This window comes from Panthera onca, chromosome A2 (genome assembly GCF_046562875.1).
Source record: "Panthera onca isolate mPanOnc1 chromosome A2, mPanOnc1 haplotype 2, whole genome shotgun sequence".
Taxonomy (NCBI): Eukaryota; Metazoa; Chordata; class Mammalia; order Carnivora; family Felidae; genus Panthera; species Panthera onca.
Genome location: NC_138340.1, coordinates 5,056,923 through 5,071,992, shown reverse-complemented (window position 1 = coordinate 5,071,992; position 15,070 = coordinate 5,056,923). Strand labels below are relative to the sequence as shown.

The 15,070-nt window shown below is 56.4% G+C and overlaps 2 protein-coding genes across 8 annotated transcripts in view; one reads left to right on the top strand and one right to left on the bottom strand.

Moving 5' to 3' along the window:
• Nucleotides 1-1,579, bottom strand: part of VAV1 (vav guanine nucleotide exchange factor 1) — a 48,141-nt gene extending 46,562 nt beyond the window's left edge. For 3 of the 4 annotated variants that reach the window (XM_078443484.2, XM_078443485.2, XM_078443487.2), the window contains exon 1: nucleotides 1,278-1,579. In XM_078443484.2, coding sequence (XP_078299610.2) covers nucleotides 1,278-1,481 — 204 coding nt within the window. In that variant the 5' untranslated portion in view covers nucleotides 1,482-1,579. The remainder of the gene's footprint in view (nucleotides 1-1,277) is intronic. The other variant, XM_078443486.2, reaches the window with a different exon arrangement.
• Nucleotides 1,580-4,129: 2,550 nt separating this feature from the next.
• SH2D3A (SH2 domain containing 3A) lies at nucleotides 4,130-14,911 on the top strand. Of its 4 annotated transcripts, XM_060630006.3 has the most exons (10): nucleotides 4,131-4,253; nucleotides 7,528-7,664; nucleotides 9,188-9,537; nucleotides 9,914-9,990; nucleotides 11,598-12,082; nucleotides 12,207-12,322; nucleotides 12,521-12,695; nucleotides 12,774-12,885; nucleotides 13,168-13,353; nucleotides 14,219-14,911. In XM_060630006.3, the coding sequence occupies exons 2-10, from the start codon at nucleotides 7,596-7,598 to the stop codon at nucleotides 14,377-14,379; spliced, it is 1,731 nt and encodes a 576-aa protein (XP_060485989.2). In that variant the 5' UTR covers nucleotides 4,131-4,253; nucleotides 7,528-7,595; the 3' UTR covers nucleotides 14,380-14,911. The 4 variants fall into 4 exon arrangements, with proteins under 4 accessions (XP_060485988.2, XP_078299616.1, XP_060485989.2 ...); XM_060630005.3 differs by lacking the exon at nucleotides 14,219-14,911 and having other exon boundaries at nucleotides 4,130-4,253; nucleotides 13,168-13,819; XM_078443490.2 differs by lacking the exon at nucleotides 14,219-14,911 and having other exon boundaries at nucleotides 4,130-4,253; nucleotides 12,177-12,322; nucleotides 13,168-13,819.
• The last annotated feature ends 159 nt before the right edge of the window (nucleotides 14,912-15,070 follow it).

Here is a 15,070-nt window from a genome sequence, read left to right as displayed (position 1 = left end):
CTGCCAGCCTGGGGCCAGACGGGACGTTTGGCTGGAAGCTGGGAGGTAAGCAAATGTAGGCAAATCTGGGATGGCCTGTGGCCAGAGGGGCTGGGCCTCAGGAGTTCCCTCACCCTTACAGGAAGCCCTGCCTAGGCTAAGGAGGGTGGGCCACCCACCTCTCCCACCCCATGGCCCTGTCCCTGGGGAATGCCCCCAGGGACCCGCCCCTCCTCCCCCCGCCATGGGCCCACTACCCTAGCATCTGCACATGGCCTCTCGGACCAGAGAAAAGGCCCCAGAACAATGAAACAATGCACAGATCCCGGCACAAAGCTTTCATTCCAGAGTGGAGCCTGAGGGCCAGAGGCCAGGGTCCCCTCAGACTCCCAGGGCAGGTGAGGCAACCGGAGCCCCCAGACCCCAGCACGCACGGCCTCCACCCCGCACCCAGGAGACCACAGCGGCCCAGAGAAGGTGCTACAGACAGTGGCCCCAGTCACGTTATCTCCTCCACCCCCACCACATTCAAATAGGGATTTGAATATGTTTCCTGAGCCTGGCAGGGCCAGCTCAGTCCATCCACCCTCCCCGGACCTGGGCCCTTGCAGAAAGCCCTACAGAGAAAGGGCAGCTGTTTCTAGGCTCCAAAACCCCAGGATCCACTCTCGGGCTCAGGACCAGGGGCTTTTCTCAATGCCACCTAGGGATGGAGAGAGCTAGGAAGACCAGAGCCCAGGGGCCCACAGCCCCCCACCCACCCCATGCGCCCCAAACGCCCCAGGCCCAGGCAGGAAGCGAAGGGGAAGAAGATGTGAGGGGAAGGAAGGGGCCCAGGCCCGGGAGGAGGAGACACATGTGGGGGAAGAAGTTGGTGGAGGCCCCTCCCCCATAGGCAGAAGTGGGGGGGATGTCAAAGGAGGCCAAAACCTCAGGCACCCCATTGGACACCTGGGGGTTCCCAGGTGTCCCTTGACAACCCCCACACAGCCCCACCTGGGGCTTGAACCTCAGTGGACTCAGTCCGGGACCCGAGAGCGTTAACCCCGAGTTTGCTAGTTCTCAGCCTGGACATGCACTAACTCAGAGCCTGTTAACCCACTCCTGTTAACCTTGGGTGAAATACCCCAGAATCTCAGAGTTTACCGCCCCCTCCAGCCGCCCCCCATCCTCCCCTCCACGCCAGCCCCAGAGCTGGGAGTATATTCCCTTCCACATCACAAGCCCAGAGTTTCAGTGCCTTACCCCTCCCGGTGCCAGCCCAGGGTGCACCCCCCCACTCCCAGGCCTTGGCTCACCTGAGACATCTGGGGGCGCAGGTTGACCTCACGCAGGTTGATGGCGTGGGGCAGCAGGTTGTTGAGCAGCTGGCACAGAAGGACGCCATCCCGCAGGGCCTGTGCCAGCTCGCACACCTGGGCCCCATCCCAGGTCACGCGGTGGCTGGGGGGCAGCACCCGGCACTGGATCAGCCAGTGGGTGCACTGGCGCCACAGCTCCATGGTTGCTGCCTCGCCGGGCGGCCCGCGCCCTCGCGGCCTCCACCGCCTGCCTGCCTGCCTATGCTAGCCGGCTACCACTTCCTCTTTGCCTGTAACTGTCGCCCCGGAGGGGGTAGAGGAGGAGGAGCCATGGGGGGGGGGGGCGGGGCGGGGAAGGCGGGAGCATCAGCAGTCCGGCCTCCCCTGTACAGGACTCTTTTCCCGCTCAACACAGCGCACCTAGGAGTGGGGGGCTGCTGCTGGAGCTCCTGAGGCCTGATGCCTTCCGCCACATCCAACCCACGAGCAGTAACCCCCCCCCCCCGGGGCAAAATACTCAAAATCTGCTCTCTTCTGAATCCTCTCTCTTCTGCCTCCACTCTGGCTTGGCCCCCCAACATCCTAGCTTGAATCAACACATTCCCCCTCCACCCTGGTCCCCAGGCTCCCCACCTTGCCCCCCCCCCCACAGTCTATCCTCCCCACAGAGGAGCACACCTGTGAGCACCCGGGTCAAGTCGTGATGCCCCCTTCTGACAGCCCACCTCCCTGCAGCCAACGAGGCCCCACATGACACATCCCTGTACCCCTCCTTGCCCTCATGTCTCCCACTCACCACTTTCCCTCAGTCAGCCTGCCCCGGCCACGCAGGCCTCCTCACTGTTTCTCCAACACTTCAGGCCACCGCAGAATTTTGCCTCCAAATCCTGCCACAGGCCCTTTGCACATGCTGCTCCCCCTGCCTTAGGCAAGCAACTTCATGGCTAGCTCCCTGGCCCCAGCAGTTCTTTACTCCATGTCACCCTCTTAGGAAATCTTCCCAAATCTCTCCATTTTAAATCACAGCCTTTCTTTCCCACTTCCCCGCGTTAAGCCCTGACCACCATCCGACAAACCTGACATTTTATGCATTTGTTTCTTTGTTGTCTATTTAGAAATGTGTCTCATTTGTTCCCAGCACCTGGCACATATACACGCGCTATAAAACTTTCTTGAATGAATAAATAAATGGTCGGAAGCTTTTTTTTTTTTTTTTTTTTTTTGGCTCCACCTCTGACGTTTATCCCAAGCTCATCCATATACTGCCACGGCCCTGGCCCCCACCGTCTTTTTCCTTGTAGACATCGATGGTGTTGTTCGTTAGTCTATTCGTTAAGCAAACACTTACCATCTTCGTAGCCCTTATCTCTACCTGAAAACATCTCGTCTACAAGGTCTCTCTCTCTCCACCTCCACCCCACTAAGCTAAGTAGACTCGACTCCCCTCTCCCGCCCATCTCACAGGCACGCCCCTCAGATTTTCTTTTTTTAATTCTTCCAACCACTAGGGGGCGCTAGACTCCCACACTGGACAACCCCCCCCCCCCCCACCCGCCCCGCTCTACTCTCTGCACCGAAACTAGGCGGGAGGGGGTCAAGGAAAAAAAACGCTCCCCTCAGCTCCTCCTCCGCAGCCTCGAGTCTCTTCCACATTTCGCGGAGGGGGAAGCCAAGCCTGGAAATCACCAGCTTTGCGATCCCGCAGGCACCGAAACTTTTCATCCCCAAGCGTCCTTGGCGCTCTACGACTCAATTTCCTCATCTGTAAAATGGGTGATGGTAACCTTCACCGTTTAGAATTTATGGTAGGGATCAGAGGTGGTGGGGCTGGGCTGCACGGATGAAAGCGAGGAGGACGGGATGGCGCTCCAGGGCTCGGGGTACGAATCCCACCTCCGCCACTCACAAGCCGGGTCGACCTGGGCAAACGGCTTGGCTGCCTCGCGCCTCAGTTTCTGCATCTGGAAAATGGGGGTGATGAAAATTAGTACCTCCTTCACTGACAGGTCTATGTGAAAATTAAATGCGTTGAAGCAGGTCAGACAAGCAGAAGAGCCCTGCCATACAGTAAGCGCTCAGTAAGTGTAGTTGCGGCCAGTGCTTCCAAAACTGCTATTATTGTGAGCGCTCAATAAACGTGGCTCGAGCGTCCTTCCTCTTGTTCCAAATCTTTCCGCGCTTGCTCCAAGCATCACGATGGAAGCCCCCCTCCCACCTCCTTCCTCCCACCATGGAAACCACCTGAATGTCTCCCCCCCAGAAGCCCCCAGAGTCGAGCTCCTCTCCCCTCGTGCTGTTACTGGTGGAGGCTGTCGTGTTTTCCCGCATCTGTCTCCACAAAACCCGACACCCACTGGAGTTCCCTTCCGGGAAACCCAGGGGGACGGTCTGGAGGAAGCGCACCTCTCTCTACGTCACAGCAGCCGTCGCCCCCGCGCTTAGAGTGAGCCCGTAAGGGGCCGGCCTGTCCCCGCGCGGGCCCCTGGGAGGCGAGGAGAGAGACACCCCTTACCACGTCCCTAGGGGTCAGGGATACTTGGGACCAGCCTTGCGGGGAAGAGAGGAGCGGAGCTCTAAGGGGCGGGACTGAGAGAGGGAAAAAGAGCGTGTGGGCGTGGCCAGCTCTTGGGGGCGGAGCGACGCCCCAGGGGGCGGGGCCCCTGGAAGCGGTGGGCGGCGTTCCCAAGGGGGCGTGGTTTATGGGAGCAAGGTTCTCTCCGAAGGGGGAGTGGTTAGCGCCAAGAACGCCTCTGAAGGGGTGGGACGGGGCGCGGGGGCGGGGCCAGAGCCTGGAAGGCTACCGTTGGAGGCGGGGTCCTCGGGGGCGGGGCCAGGTGAATGGGCTCGGTTCCCGCCGGGCGCGGCCGGAGAAGGTTGGGCCCGCTGGGGCGGGGAGGGAGGGGCCCGGAGCCGCAGAGCTTTAGGCTTCGCCCCGGCCCCAGCCTCTCGCCAGCTCCGCGGGTCCCGGCCCAGGTGAGTGAGGGGACGCAGGTACATCCGGAATCGGGGGATTATTGGGGTGGAAGAGTCCTCTCTTTTCCAGGTGGGGCCCCCGGCCGGAAGGGAAGGTCGGGGTGTCGGTCCCCGAGCAGCCGAGGACATAGAAGGGGTCGCCGAGTGCCTGATTGGGTCGCTGTGCGTCACGCGTGACCGTGTACCTGGACGTACCTGAAAGTGCTCCTCTAAGCGTGTTACCTGTGGAACACGGAAAGCCTCCAGGCTGCCACTTTGCCTGAGCAATCTTTTTAAAGCACAGACCAGATCGCGCCCTCTCTCATTTAAAACCCTTCTTTAACCCCCATTGCATCCCACTAAGATGAAAACTCCGAGTCCACCAGAATGGTCTCACGCCTGTCGACCTCGCCGCTCTCCACTTAGCCGCTTGCTCAGTGCGTTTCAGCCACAGTGGCCTCCTTGATGGTGTAAAATGTTAGAAGTAAGCTCCATCTCACCCCCAGGCCTTTGCACCCGCTCTCCCGGCCCCCACCACCTTGACTGCCCTTTTTCCAAACCTTGTGTAACTGTCTCCTTCCCTTTACTGAGATCTCAGCTCCAAAGTCCCTCCGTGGAGGGAGAAAGCTGCCTGACTATACACTATTTACAGTAGCTGCCTCCTCCAACCTTCTTTATCCCCCGCTCCTGTTTAATCGTCTGTGATTATTCTTAGACATTGTCTTCTTCATTCATTTGTGTGCTGTTTGCTGTGTGACTTGCCCACGAGGCAGCACCGGGCAGGGCCTTAGTCACATTCATCGCTGTATCTCACGGGTCTAGAACAGGTCAAGTTTGACTACCCATGTCTATCTGAGTCCATGTCTCTGTGTGCAGGGGGCTGCCCCCCTGCATATGTGTGCATCCCTTCCCCATGGTTGACCCTACCCCACCCTCTTCCTGATTCTGCTCCCTTCTCTCCCCTGCCCAAATATCCAGAAATTATTCCAAAGGATGAAGGGCAGGAGGATGACTTAGTTGGCCTGAGTCAGACCTGTGCCCACCCTGAGCTCCTCCCTCATCCCAGCTCCCCTCCACCAAACTAGCCAGAGCCTTGTCGGTGACCCACCTGCATGCCCACTAAAGAGGGCACAAGATAGAGGGAGCTGAGGCTAGGGGAGTTGAGACAGAGGCTGGCCTGGCCCAGCTGACAAACAGGAAGTACACAGGCATCCAAGAGGCACACCTGGCGTTTCAGGTATGCAGCACCTGGAGCCAGCTCCCTGCCCAGCTCCCCACCCCTAAAGCCACCTGGGGCAGGTCTGGGAACTTCCTGCCCGGTTCTGGCCCTCAGCCTTGCTGACTCAGGAAACGAGAATCCTGGTGCTACTTCCCTGCACAGCCAGGCGCAGAAGACCTTAGGGGTGGAGGCAGTGAGAAGCAGACCGCCTGCTTCCCTCCCACCCAGAGCAGGTTTTCTCCACCAGACTCCAGACACACAGAGCCTGAGGCCTGCACAATATCAAGGGAGCCCCAAAATGTCAGAGACCTAAATTTGGCCACAAGAATAACAAAGCGTATGGGCTCCAAAATGTAAGAATCTGCAAAGGCAAAATTGCTGTTTGCTGACATTTCTACAAAATGTGACGTTTTATTGTCCTTGAAAATGGTATGATGTTGGAGAGGGGCCTGGCCAGCTCAGTCAGAGGAGTGTGCAATTCTTGATCTCAGGGTCGTGAGTTCGAGCCCCACATTGGGTGTAGAGATAATAATAATGACAACAACAACAACAATAATAATAATAAAATTTAAAGGGCACCTGGGTGGCTTAGTGGGTGACTCTTGATTTCAGCTCAGGTCATGATCTCACAGTCATGAGATTGAGCCCTGCGTCCAGCTCCATGTTGGGTGTGGAGCCTGCTTAAGTTTCTCTCTCTCCCTCTGCCCCTCTCCCGCTCACATTCACTCTCTCTCTCTCTTGCAGAATACAAGAATGCATACATAAAGTTTATAAAAATGGTGTGACATGGGAAAGCCATGTATGGGTCAGATGTTCCTACATCCTAAGAATTCTTGAGTGTGCACATAGGTGGCTAAGAAGCTATAGATTAATAACATAGATTCCCTCTGGCCTGGAATGTTCTTTCACCTGGATCGCTCCCTCAAAATCCTCCCAGTTGGTAGTAATTGAGACCCTCCCAGGCCACCCTATGGAAAATCTGATCTCCACCCCTTGTAACTTCATATCCCATCCCTGGCTTTATTTTTCTGCTTATCTCTTTGTAATCTATCTACTCCGTCATCTACTTATTTATTTTCTTTAAAATATTTTTTTTAATGTTTATTTATTTTTGAGAGAGAGAGAGAGAATGCATGTCGGGGAGGGGCAGAGAGAGAGGGAGACACAGAATCCGAAGCAGGCTCCAGGCTCTGAGCCGTCAGCACAGAGCCCGACGCGGGGCTCGAACTCACGGACCACGAGATCATGCCCTGAGCCGAAGTTGGACGCCTAACCAACTGAGCCACCCAGGTGCCCTACTTATTTGTTTTCTTAGTTGCTCTCTGCCCCACTAAAACAGTGACTCCCCAAGGATGCCCCTGTCTTGTTCCTGCTGGGCCTCTAGGGCCTAGAGTATGTACCTGGCACACAGTGAGTGCCCCATAAATATTAGTTTGAGTGAAATAGTTAATGACATTTCTGTAAAATGTCATCTGCATAAAAATCGCATTACAGGGGCTCCTGGATGGCTCAGTCAGTTAAGCGTCAGATTCTTGGTTTCGGCTCAGGTCATGATCTCACGGTTCAGTTTGTGGATCGAGCCCCGCCTTGGGCTCCAAGCTGTTAGTGCAGAGCCTGCTTGGGATTCTCTCTCTCCCTCTCTCTCTGCCCCTCCCCTGCTCACGCACTCTCTCTCTCAAAACAAATAAACAAACACTCTTTAAAAATTGCATTACATTTGAAGGCAATGTCTAGGCCTTCTCCCTTTGCAAGAATAGCAGTGAATGCACAACTGTTTGCATGAGATCACAGCCAATTCTAAGTTAATCTTAATCATAGCCCAATTATATGTATCTGCCATATATATGTATACATATATGTACACACACATATATATACATACACATATAGAAACAAAATCTGCTGTGTGTATATATATATATTTTTTTGACTGAATAACTTGTTTAATTTAGAATATGGCTATATTATATATATACAGAGAGAGAGAGTTGCGTTGTAAGGTTTGAGGACCATGGAAGGGCTGACCTGACCACTAAGGAAGTTTAGGAGGAAGGAATAATTATTCCCATTTTACAGATGTGGAACACTGAGGACTGTTGCAAGTACAGAGTTCAGCCCTTGTACCCTCTGCCCCCAAGAGCTCCATGCAGGTGCCACAGGATGGAGAAGACTTCGCCAGCCAGCCCTGGTACCACGGCCCCCTGTCCCGTCAGGTACCTCTGCTTCCTACAGAGCCTCAGGACCGTCTGATGGGGATCCTCTCCCGCCCTGACTTGCTGGGGATTCCTGGGTCCTGGATGAGGGACTTATGGTCGAGGTCTATTGGAAGAGGTGGCTGAGGGTCTGGGGACTGTCTGGAAGTTTGGTTGGTATCATGCCACTCCTTACACGTAAATGACCATTTTCTCTGGGATGGTATGGACAAGGGTGACGGAGATTAAGTGGGTCCAAATGCCCCCCCCCCCAGTCCAACTCCTTGGCTTTGCTTGTCTTTCCCTCTGGGTCCCGAGTACCTGTGGCCACCAGGACCCCATTTCCCTCTTTTATCACCTTCATTGATTACTCTTGGACGATTCACGTGTGCTTGCCTCTCGTGTATCTTGCCCACCAGACGGCGCAGGGCAGGGCCTTGGTCTCACTCATCCCTGTGTCTCCAGGGTCTAGGACAGGTCCTGGCACACAGTGAGTGCTCAATCAGTATTGAGCAGTCATAGCATCTCCCTCCCAACCCGAGTTTCCCCAACCCTCATCCCCAACTCATTTGTCACCCTCGGGAGTCCTGGGACCCTGGGCATCCAGGCAAATTGTGAGAGTCAGTATCGCTTAGTGGTTAAAATGCCACACCCTAGAGCCAGACCTCCTGGATTCAAACCCCAGCCCTACAGCTTACATTCTGTGTGACCTTGGGCAAGGTATTTGACCTGTCTGGGCCTCAGTTTCCCCATATGTGAAATGGGAGTAATGGTATCTACTGCTTAACCTTGGTAAAGGATTAAATGAGTTCTTATGCCTACAGCATGTAGCCTGATACATAGTAAGGGCTATATGTGCGTCCACGGTATTTATCGTTCAGTCCCCAGCCCCTGTCCCCAACTCTGCTTTGCCTCCCCCTCTGGTGTCATGGCCCCCAGCCCCTATTGTGGTACCAGCCACCATGGCTGGCATAAGACTGCTTAAAACTTTTAATACAGGAGGATTTCCAGGCCACAGTCAGTTTGGAAGGATCCAGCTAATGGCATTTTTGTTTGAAGCCACATTTGTGTACCAAGCCTAGGGCATTTACTCAGGTTGAGAGCTGCTTTGCTCAATGTCAGCCAGCACTACGAGGTGGTTGAGGAGTGGGGAGTGAGGAGCTCCAGAAATCGGTCAGGATCCGGGCTCTTTCCATCTTGTGGCTCCTCCTTCCACCAGGGCTTTGGGGACATTCCCTGACACATAGGGGCCAGAACCTGCAGGATTGTCCAGGAGGGTCTTGTGAGCCAGGTCTGGACGTTCCCAGCTGCCCTTCTGCCCTCCTCCTATTGGCCAGATCATATCGAATGATGACAAGCTGCAAAGGAGCCTGGGAAATGTACTCCAGAGGGGTGCCCCTGAGAAAAGGGGGGGATGGTTTGGTGTAAAACTACCCCATCCCTGGGGTGGCTTTTCTTGGGTGGGGGCTGGGGGTGAGGCATCACCATTAATTGCTGATCTGGGCTCATGCCTAAGCCCCCTGCCCCCTGTCCTCCTTCCCCAGAAGGCTGAGGCCCTCCTTCAGCAAGATGGAGACTTCTTGGTTCGTGCCTCCGGGTCCCGTGGGGGCCACCCAGTGATCTCCTGCCGCTGGCAGGGCTCAGCCCTGCACTTTGAGGTGCTCCGTGTGGCCCTGCGTCCCCGACCAGGCCGACCCACAGCCCTCTTTCAGCTGGAGGATGAGCGTTTCCCAAGCCTGACCTCCCTGGTTCTCAGCTATGTGACCGGGCAACGTCCGCTCTCCCAGGCCACCGGGGCTGTGGCCTCCAGGCCCGTGATACGGCAAGGACCTATTCGACGCAGCTTTAGTGAGGACACCCTCCGAGGCAGCCCAGCTCTGACAGAGTTGCCCAGGTAATCACAGGCTCCCTACTTCTCAGATGACATCCAGTTCCCCCCAGAGTTCCTCTACCTGGGCACTAACCGCTATTGACATTTAGGACCGGATCACTCTTGCCTGTGGGGGGTTGTCCTGTGCATCGTAGGATGTTGAACAGCATCCCTGGCCTCTATCTACAGGGTGCCCGTGGAATCTTCTCCACCCCACCCCCTAGTTGCCACAACAACAACAAAAAAATGTCTCCTGACACTGTGAAGTGTCCCCTGTGGGTAGGATATCCTGGTTGAGGTCCACTGATCCTGAATGAGTGGATATAGTGTTTTCTGGGCATCAGTGGGAGCTGCCCTGCTCAGGGTGGGACTACACGTCTCCCTCATCTCTGTCCCCCAGGACTAGAAAGTGGAGTGACAGTCAGCCTGCAGGGTTGGAGCACATGGGGCGGTCAAGAGAAGATCACTGTGGACCAGGTAAGGGTCCACCAGGACAGCACATGGCTCAGAGATGGCTGTGCCACTCACTGCCTGAGTGATATTGGGCAAGTGACTTAACCTCTTGGAAAATGGGGACAATAATGCTTTCAAAATTGTCATGGTGATTAACAAATACACAGGAACTTTGTGAGGGCTTTAAAATGTGGGTTTATGATTATTCCCAGAAGCTCTGTGTGCTCTGACCATGGCTGACCTCTCTGATAACTCCTGCCACACCCCTTCCTCACTCCAGCCACACCGTCTTGTTGCTGCCTCAGGATCTTTGCACTTGCCATCCTCACCATGGGAAAGCCCATTCCCCTAATCTTTTCCCGACTGACTTCTCATTTAACTTGGTTTCTCAAAGCAGCTGACCCTAACCGTCCTACCTACGATTCTCCTTGTGGCTTGTCTGTCCCATCTGTCCTGCCTCCCCCCATTCAACATGAGCCCTCACTGCATGCCAGCCACTGGGCTAAATGCTGAGATATATCACTCAACAAGAAAGACAAAGATCTCTGCACAGGCGGTGCCAGCATCCCATTAAAGGAAGATGGACATTGACGACAAAAATGAGTCAAGTTGGGGTAAACTTAAAAGTGAAACAGTCAGGGAGATTGGGAGGAGAGGGATGAGAGTATTACAGGTTTAAGTAGTAGTCCGGACAGGCCCCGTGGAGAAAGATTTGAAGGTGGTGAAGGAAGAAATGATGTGACTATCTGGAGGTAAGAGTGGCCCAGGGACAAGGAACAGCCAGTGGGGTGTCTGGGTGTCTCAGTCGGTTAAGCATCCGACTCTTGATTTCGGTTCAGGTCATGATCTCATGGTTTGTGAGTTCAAGCCCTTCATCGGGCTCTGGGCTGACAGCATGGAGCCTGCTTGGGATTCCCGCTCTCCCTCTGTCTCTCAAAATAAATAAATAAACTTAAAAAAAAAAAAAAAAAGGTAGGAAGAGCCAGTGCAAAGGTCCTGGGGCCAAAACAAGAGTTTGAACTGTTGATTCAGCCAAAAGGAGGTGAGTATAGCTGAACCATCTAAGATTCAGGTATCAGGGGCCTTTTTTGGCTACTGTGAGAACTTTGGCCTTTACTCAGAGTGAGCTAGAACCATGGGAAGATTTTGAGCCCCTATAAGAGGGTCTATGTATATGCTTGGCAAATACAGAGCCTCCCAAAAGTCTGGGTGCAGCTTTAAGTTCTAATAACCTCAGAAGTACACATGCCAGAAGCTTAACAAAAGACATCATTTGAAAGTTTGATCAACTCTGTGTCTTTGGTGCTTTTGTTGTCTTGTGAATTTTGAAGAATTGTTTCTGTTTTAGTTTTGTATGTGCTTCCCATCTTTAACCAGAGGGCCAAAACCAAAAGGATTCAAGTTTAAACCATAGTATTCAGAATTCATACATAAGTGTCAAAGAGAGTTCATTTTCAAACCATTGGTAAGTGTATCGCATTTAGATCAATGAAGTTTTTAAGTTTGAACCCACCCCAAGATACCTAGTTATTGACTATATGAACCAAGAGGGCGGTAGCACAGGAAGACCCCCACCCCACCCAGCTATCTTCTCTGTGTACCCCCTTCACTCCCTCTTGTTTGACCCCTAGAAGCCTCAGCCATGCCCACGTGTGCCCTCCCTCGGATGGGTAGTGACCCTGTGTTGCTAAAGACCCCAGCTCCCCTGGGGTCCGTTGCTGACAGCCTCAGGGCCTCCGATGGGCAGCTTCATGCCAAGGCACCAACCAAGCCACCTCGAACACCCTCGCTGGTGCTGCGTGATGCGTCTGGACGCCCCCCAACGTACTGTGAGCTGGTGCCCCGAGTGCCCGGTGCCCAAGGAACACCCCCTGGCCACAGCAGCCCAGAGACAGAGGCCCCATGGTGGGAAGCTGAAGAGGAAGAGGAGGAAGAGAGTAGAAGTTTTGCAAGACCACAGGCTGAGGTCTCTTTCTGCCCCCCTAACAACCCCTCCTGCCTGCTGGGCCCCCAGAATCGGCCCCTGGAACCCAGAGTCCTGAGTACTCTCCGTGGCCTGTTCCTGGAGCACCATCCTGGGAGCACTGCCCTCCACCTATTATTGGCGGACTGTCAGGTGGGTCACCTACCAGGTCCCTCCTCCTTAGACAGGGGCTGAAGCCAGGCCAAGGCGGAACGGCACCTCAAACCCGTATACTCATTCTGCTCAGTTGACATCCCCACTAACTCCCGCTGCCCAGGCTACAGGACTTCTGGGAGTGACCAAGGCTCAGCGGGGTGCCATGGGGGTTGCCTCTGGCCTGGAGCTGCTCACGCTTCCCCATGGGCATCGCTTGAGGTTGGAACTTCTGGAGAGGTGAGCCAGCCGCCGGGAATCCCCAGGGTCTTCAAACCTCGCCCCATTTACAGTCCCTCAGGGAGGAGGTGAGATGGGTGGGCAATGCCTCCCCCCCCCCCCCGCCCACACACACACACACACACACACACACACACGCCTCAGCTCCCAGTTACAAACCTCCCACTGCCCCCAGACCCTTGCCCTCCACCCCCGCAGACATGAGGCGCTGGCCCTGGCTGGGGCTCTGGCTGTGCTGGGCTGCGCAGGCCCGCTGGAGGAGCGCGCGGCCACCCTTCGGGGCCTGGTGGAGTTGGCACTGGCCCTGGGGCCAGGGGCGGCGGGGGACCTGCCTGGACTGGCCGCGGTCATGGGCGCCCTGCTCATGCCCCAGGTGCGTGGGGAGCGGAAATGAGGAAGCCTGAGTGCAGGGAAGAGGGAAGAGGAAGCATATTCAGGGCTCCTCCCCCAGGTGTCCCGGTTGGAACGCACGTGGCGCCAGCTCAGAAGGAGCCACACAGAGGCCGCGCTGGCCTTCGAGCAGGAGCTGAAGCCTCTGATGCGGGCGCTGGATGAGGGCGCCGGTGAGTGGCATCACTCGGAGGTCCACACCAACCCTTAATCGGAATCCCAATCCAGCCTTAGGCCCCGCCCCTGTTTCTGGCCTAGGCTCCGCCCCCAGGCCTAGGCCACGCCCCCGGCCCGGTTGCTCTGTGTTAGGCTCGAACCCGTGTTCCTGGGCTTCTGAGGGTCCTCCTCGACTCTAGGAGGACCTAGACTCTGGGGCCCCTCGACTCTAGGGTCCACCCTCTTCACCCTAGACCCCACTTCTGCCCCAAGCCTAGCCCAGAGCCCTTCCCGCATAGGACCCTGCGACCCCGGCGAGGTGGCGCTGCCGCACGTGGTGCCCGCGGTGCGCCTGCTGGAGGGCGAGGAACTCCCGGGGCCGCTAGACGAAAGCTGCGAGCGGCTGCTGCGTACCCTGCACCGGGCGCGTCAGATGGCTCAGGACGCGCCCAAGTTCCGCGAAGCGGCGGCTCGGCGCCTGCGAGGTGAGCTCCCCCTCTGTTCCCGGCTGCCAGCGCGTCCGGACTTTCCGAGCACCCCGCATGCTCTGACTGCGTGCCCCAGAACCCACCCGGCCAGGGACCAGAGCCTTCCGCCACGCCTCCCGGAGTCCCACCCAAACCGGGCCGACCCGGCCCCCAGGGAGTTCTCGCCCCAAGGCCGCGCGCGTCCGAGCCAACAGTGTTGACAGGAAATTGCTGTCCACCCCAAGAGAGGCCCCGGAGCCACGTCCACGGAGTCCCAGTCCCCGGCTCCCACCTGAGATGGCCCTGCCCCCAGAGGATCTCGATCCCCCCAATAATGCCTAGCCCTCTCCAAAATGAGTCATTTCCTTCGGTCTGGTAGAACAGCACCCCCACTGCGCTCAGAGCAGTTCCTCCTGTGCTGGGGGAGGCCCAGCCTCCAGAATCCCCACCTGAGTTACTCCCGCTTTCCCTGGCCGCCTTAGCTCTCTTCTCTCCAAAAAGGCTCAACCTCCCCCAAAATGTGCCGTGCTGGGTGGCCCAGACTCCAAATCTTGCCCCCCCCCCCCCCCAGGCGGCTCCACCTCCAGGCACAGCCCCGAGGCCCCCTCCCAGCCCCCACCCCAGCATCACGCAGCTGGAACAGACTGCTCCCATGCACCCTGGCGCAGTTTGTTTCCACCGAGCTCCTTAGCCACCCCACCCCGCTTCCTGCAGCGACTCTGAGAGCCCCCTCCCCGCCAACCCCGCCCAGTTGCCCAGAGCTTCTGGACAGAGTCCCTCCAGGTCCCTGCTGGGAGAAAGTTCCCCTGGGAGAAGGCAGGTGCAGGGAGGGGCACAGCTGGAGCCTGGGCCCTGCCCCCAGCCCTCCTGGCCCCGCCCCCAGGATTCCGTCCGAACCCGCAGCTGAGGGAGGCCCTGACCACAGGCTTCGTGCAAAGGCTGCTCTGGGGAAGCCGAGGCGTGGGGGCACCGCAAGCTGCACGTCTTGAGAAGTTCCAGCGCGTCCTCAGTGTCCTTTCACAGCGCCTGGAGCCGGATGGTTGAAAGCACAGACCCCCTTCTTCGCACGGGGACACCCATGCAGTTGCCCCACGCTGCTCACGCAGCCAATCGCAGTGGAAACCCATTCTGCCTCACAGAAAGTGGGGGCCAGATTTGCAAGAACCCATCCTGCTCCCTAAAAGCGTACATGAATCCTAGCGTGAGGGACGGCCTCCTTCCCCCCCCACCCCCCCACTAGAAGACCCAGGTATCTGGAGGCTCTGGACCCCCAATCCCAGCCCCCACCTCCCCACATGTAACCTACAGATGGTGAACATGAGGCTTCTGATAGGACGAGAGCTTGCAGAGCTCTTAGTCGGAAGCCAGAGTTCAAATGCTTTTTAAAAGCTGTGTGACTTCTAGCAAATGACTCAGCCTCTCTGTGCCTGCCTTCAACGTAAAAGTGAGGCCGTGTACTTTCTGGGGGTTGTCATGGGGATTAAAGCTCGGGAGTTTAGGGATCACGGGTGGAGAACGCCTGGCACGCGGTGGGTGTTCAACACTGCCTTTTCTCAGTAAAGCTGCCACGAACAAACACGGAAAGGACGTTTGGTGCTTTACCCCCTACACTGAAGTCACAGACAAGCACCCAGCTCTGGGGAAGTTTTGTCCAAGGTTTGCTCAAGTTTACTTCCCTTTCTTCATGCCCTCTGTGGCCAGGAAGGAGGGTGCCATCTGCTTATCCAGCCTTGGG

Bases quoted from the DNA above. Each gene is read 5' to 3' on its own strand.
- SH2D3A (XM_078443490.2), top strand. From the start codon at position 7,596: ATGCAGGTGCCACAGGATGGAGAAGACTTCGCCAGCCAGCCCTGGTAC. The intron at 7,665-9,187 runs GTACCTCTGCTT...CTCCTTCCCCAG, and splicing joins ACGGCCCCCTGTCCCGTCAG to AAGGCTGAGGCCCTCCTTCA. The intron at 12,696-12,773 runs GTGCGTGGGGAG...CTCCTCCCCCAG, and splicing joins GCGCCCTGCTCATGCCCCAG to GTGTCCCGGTTGGAACGCAC.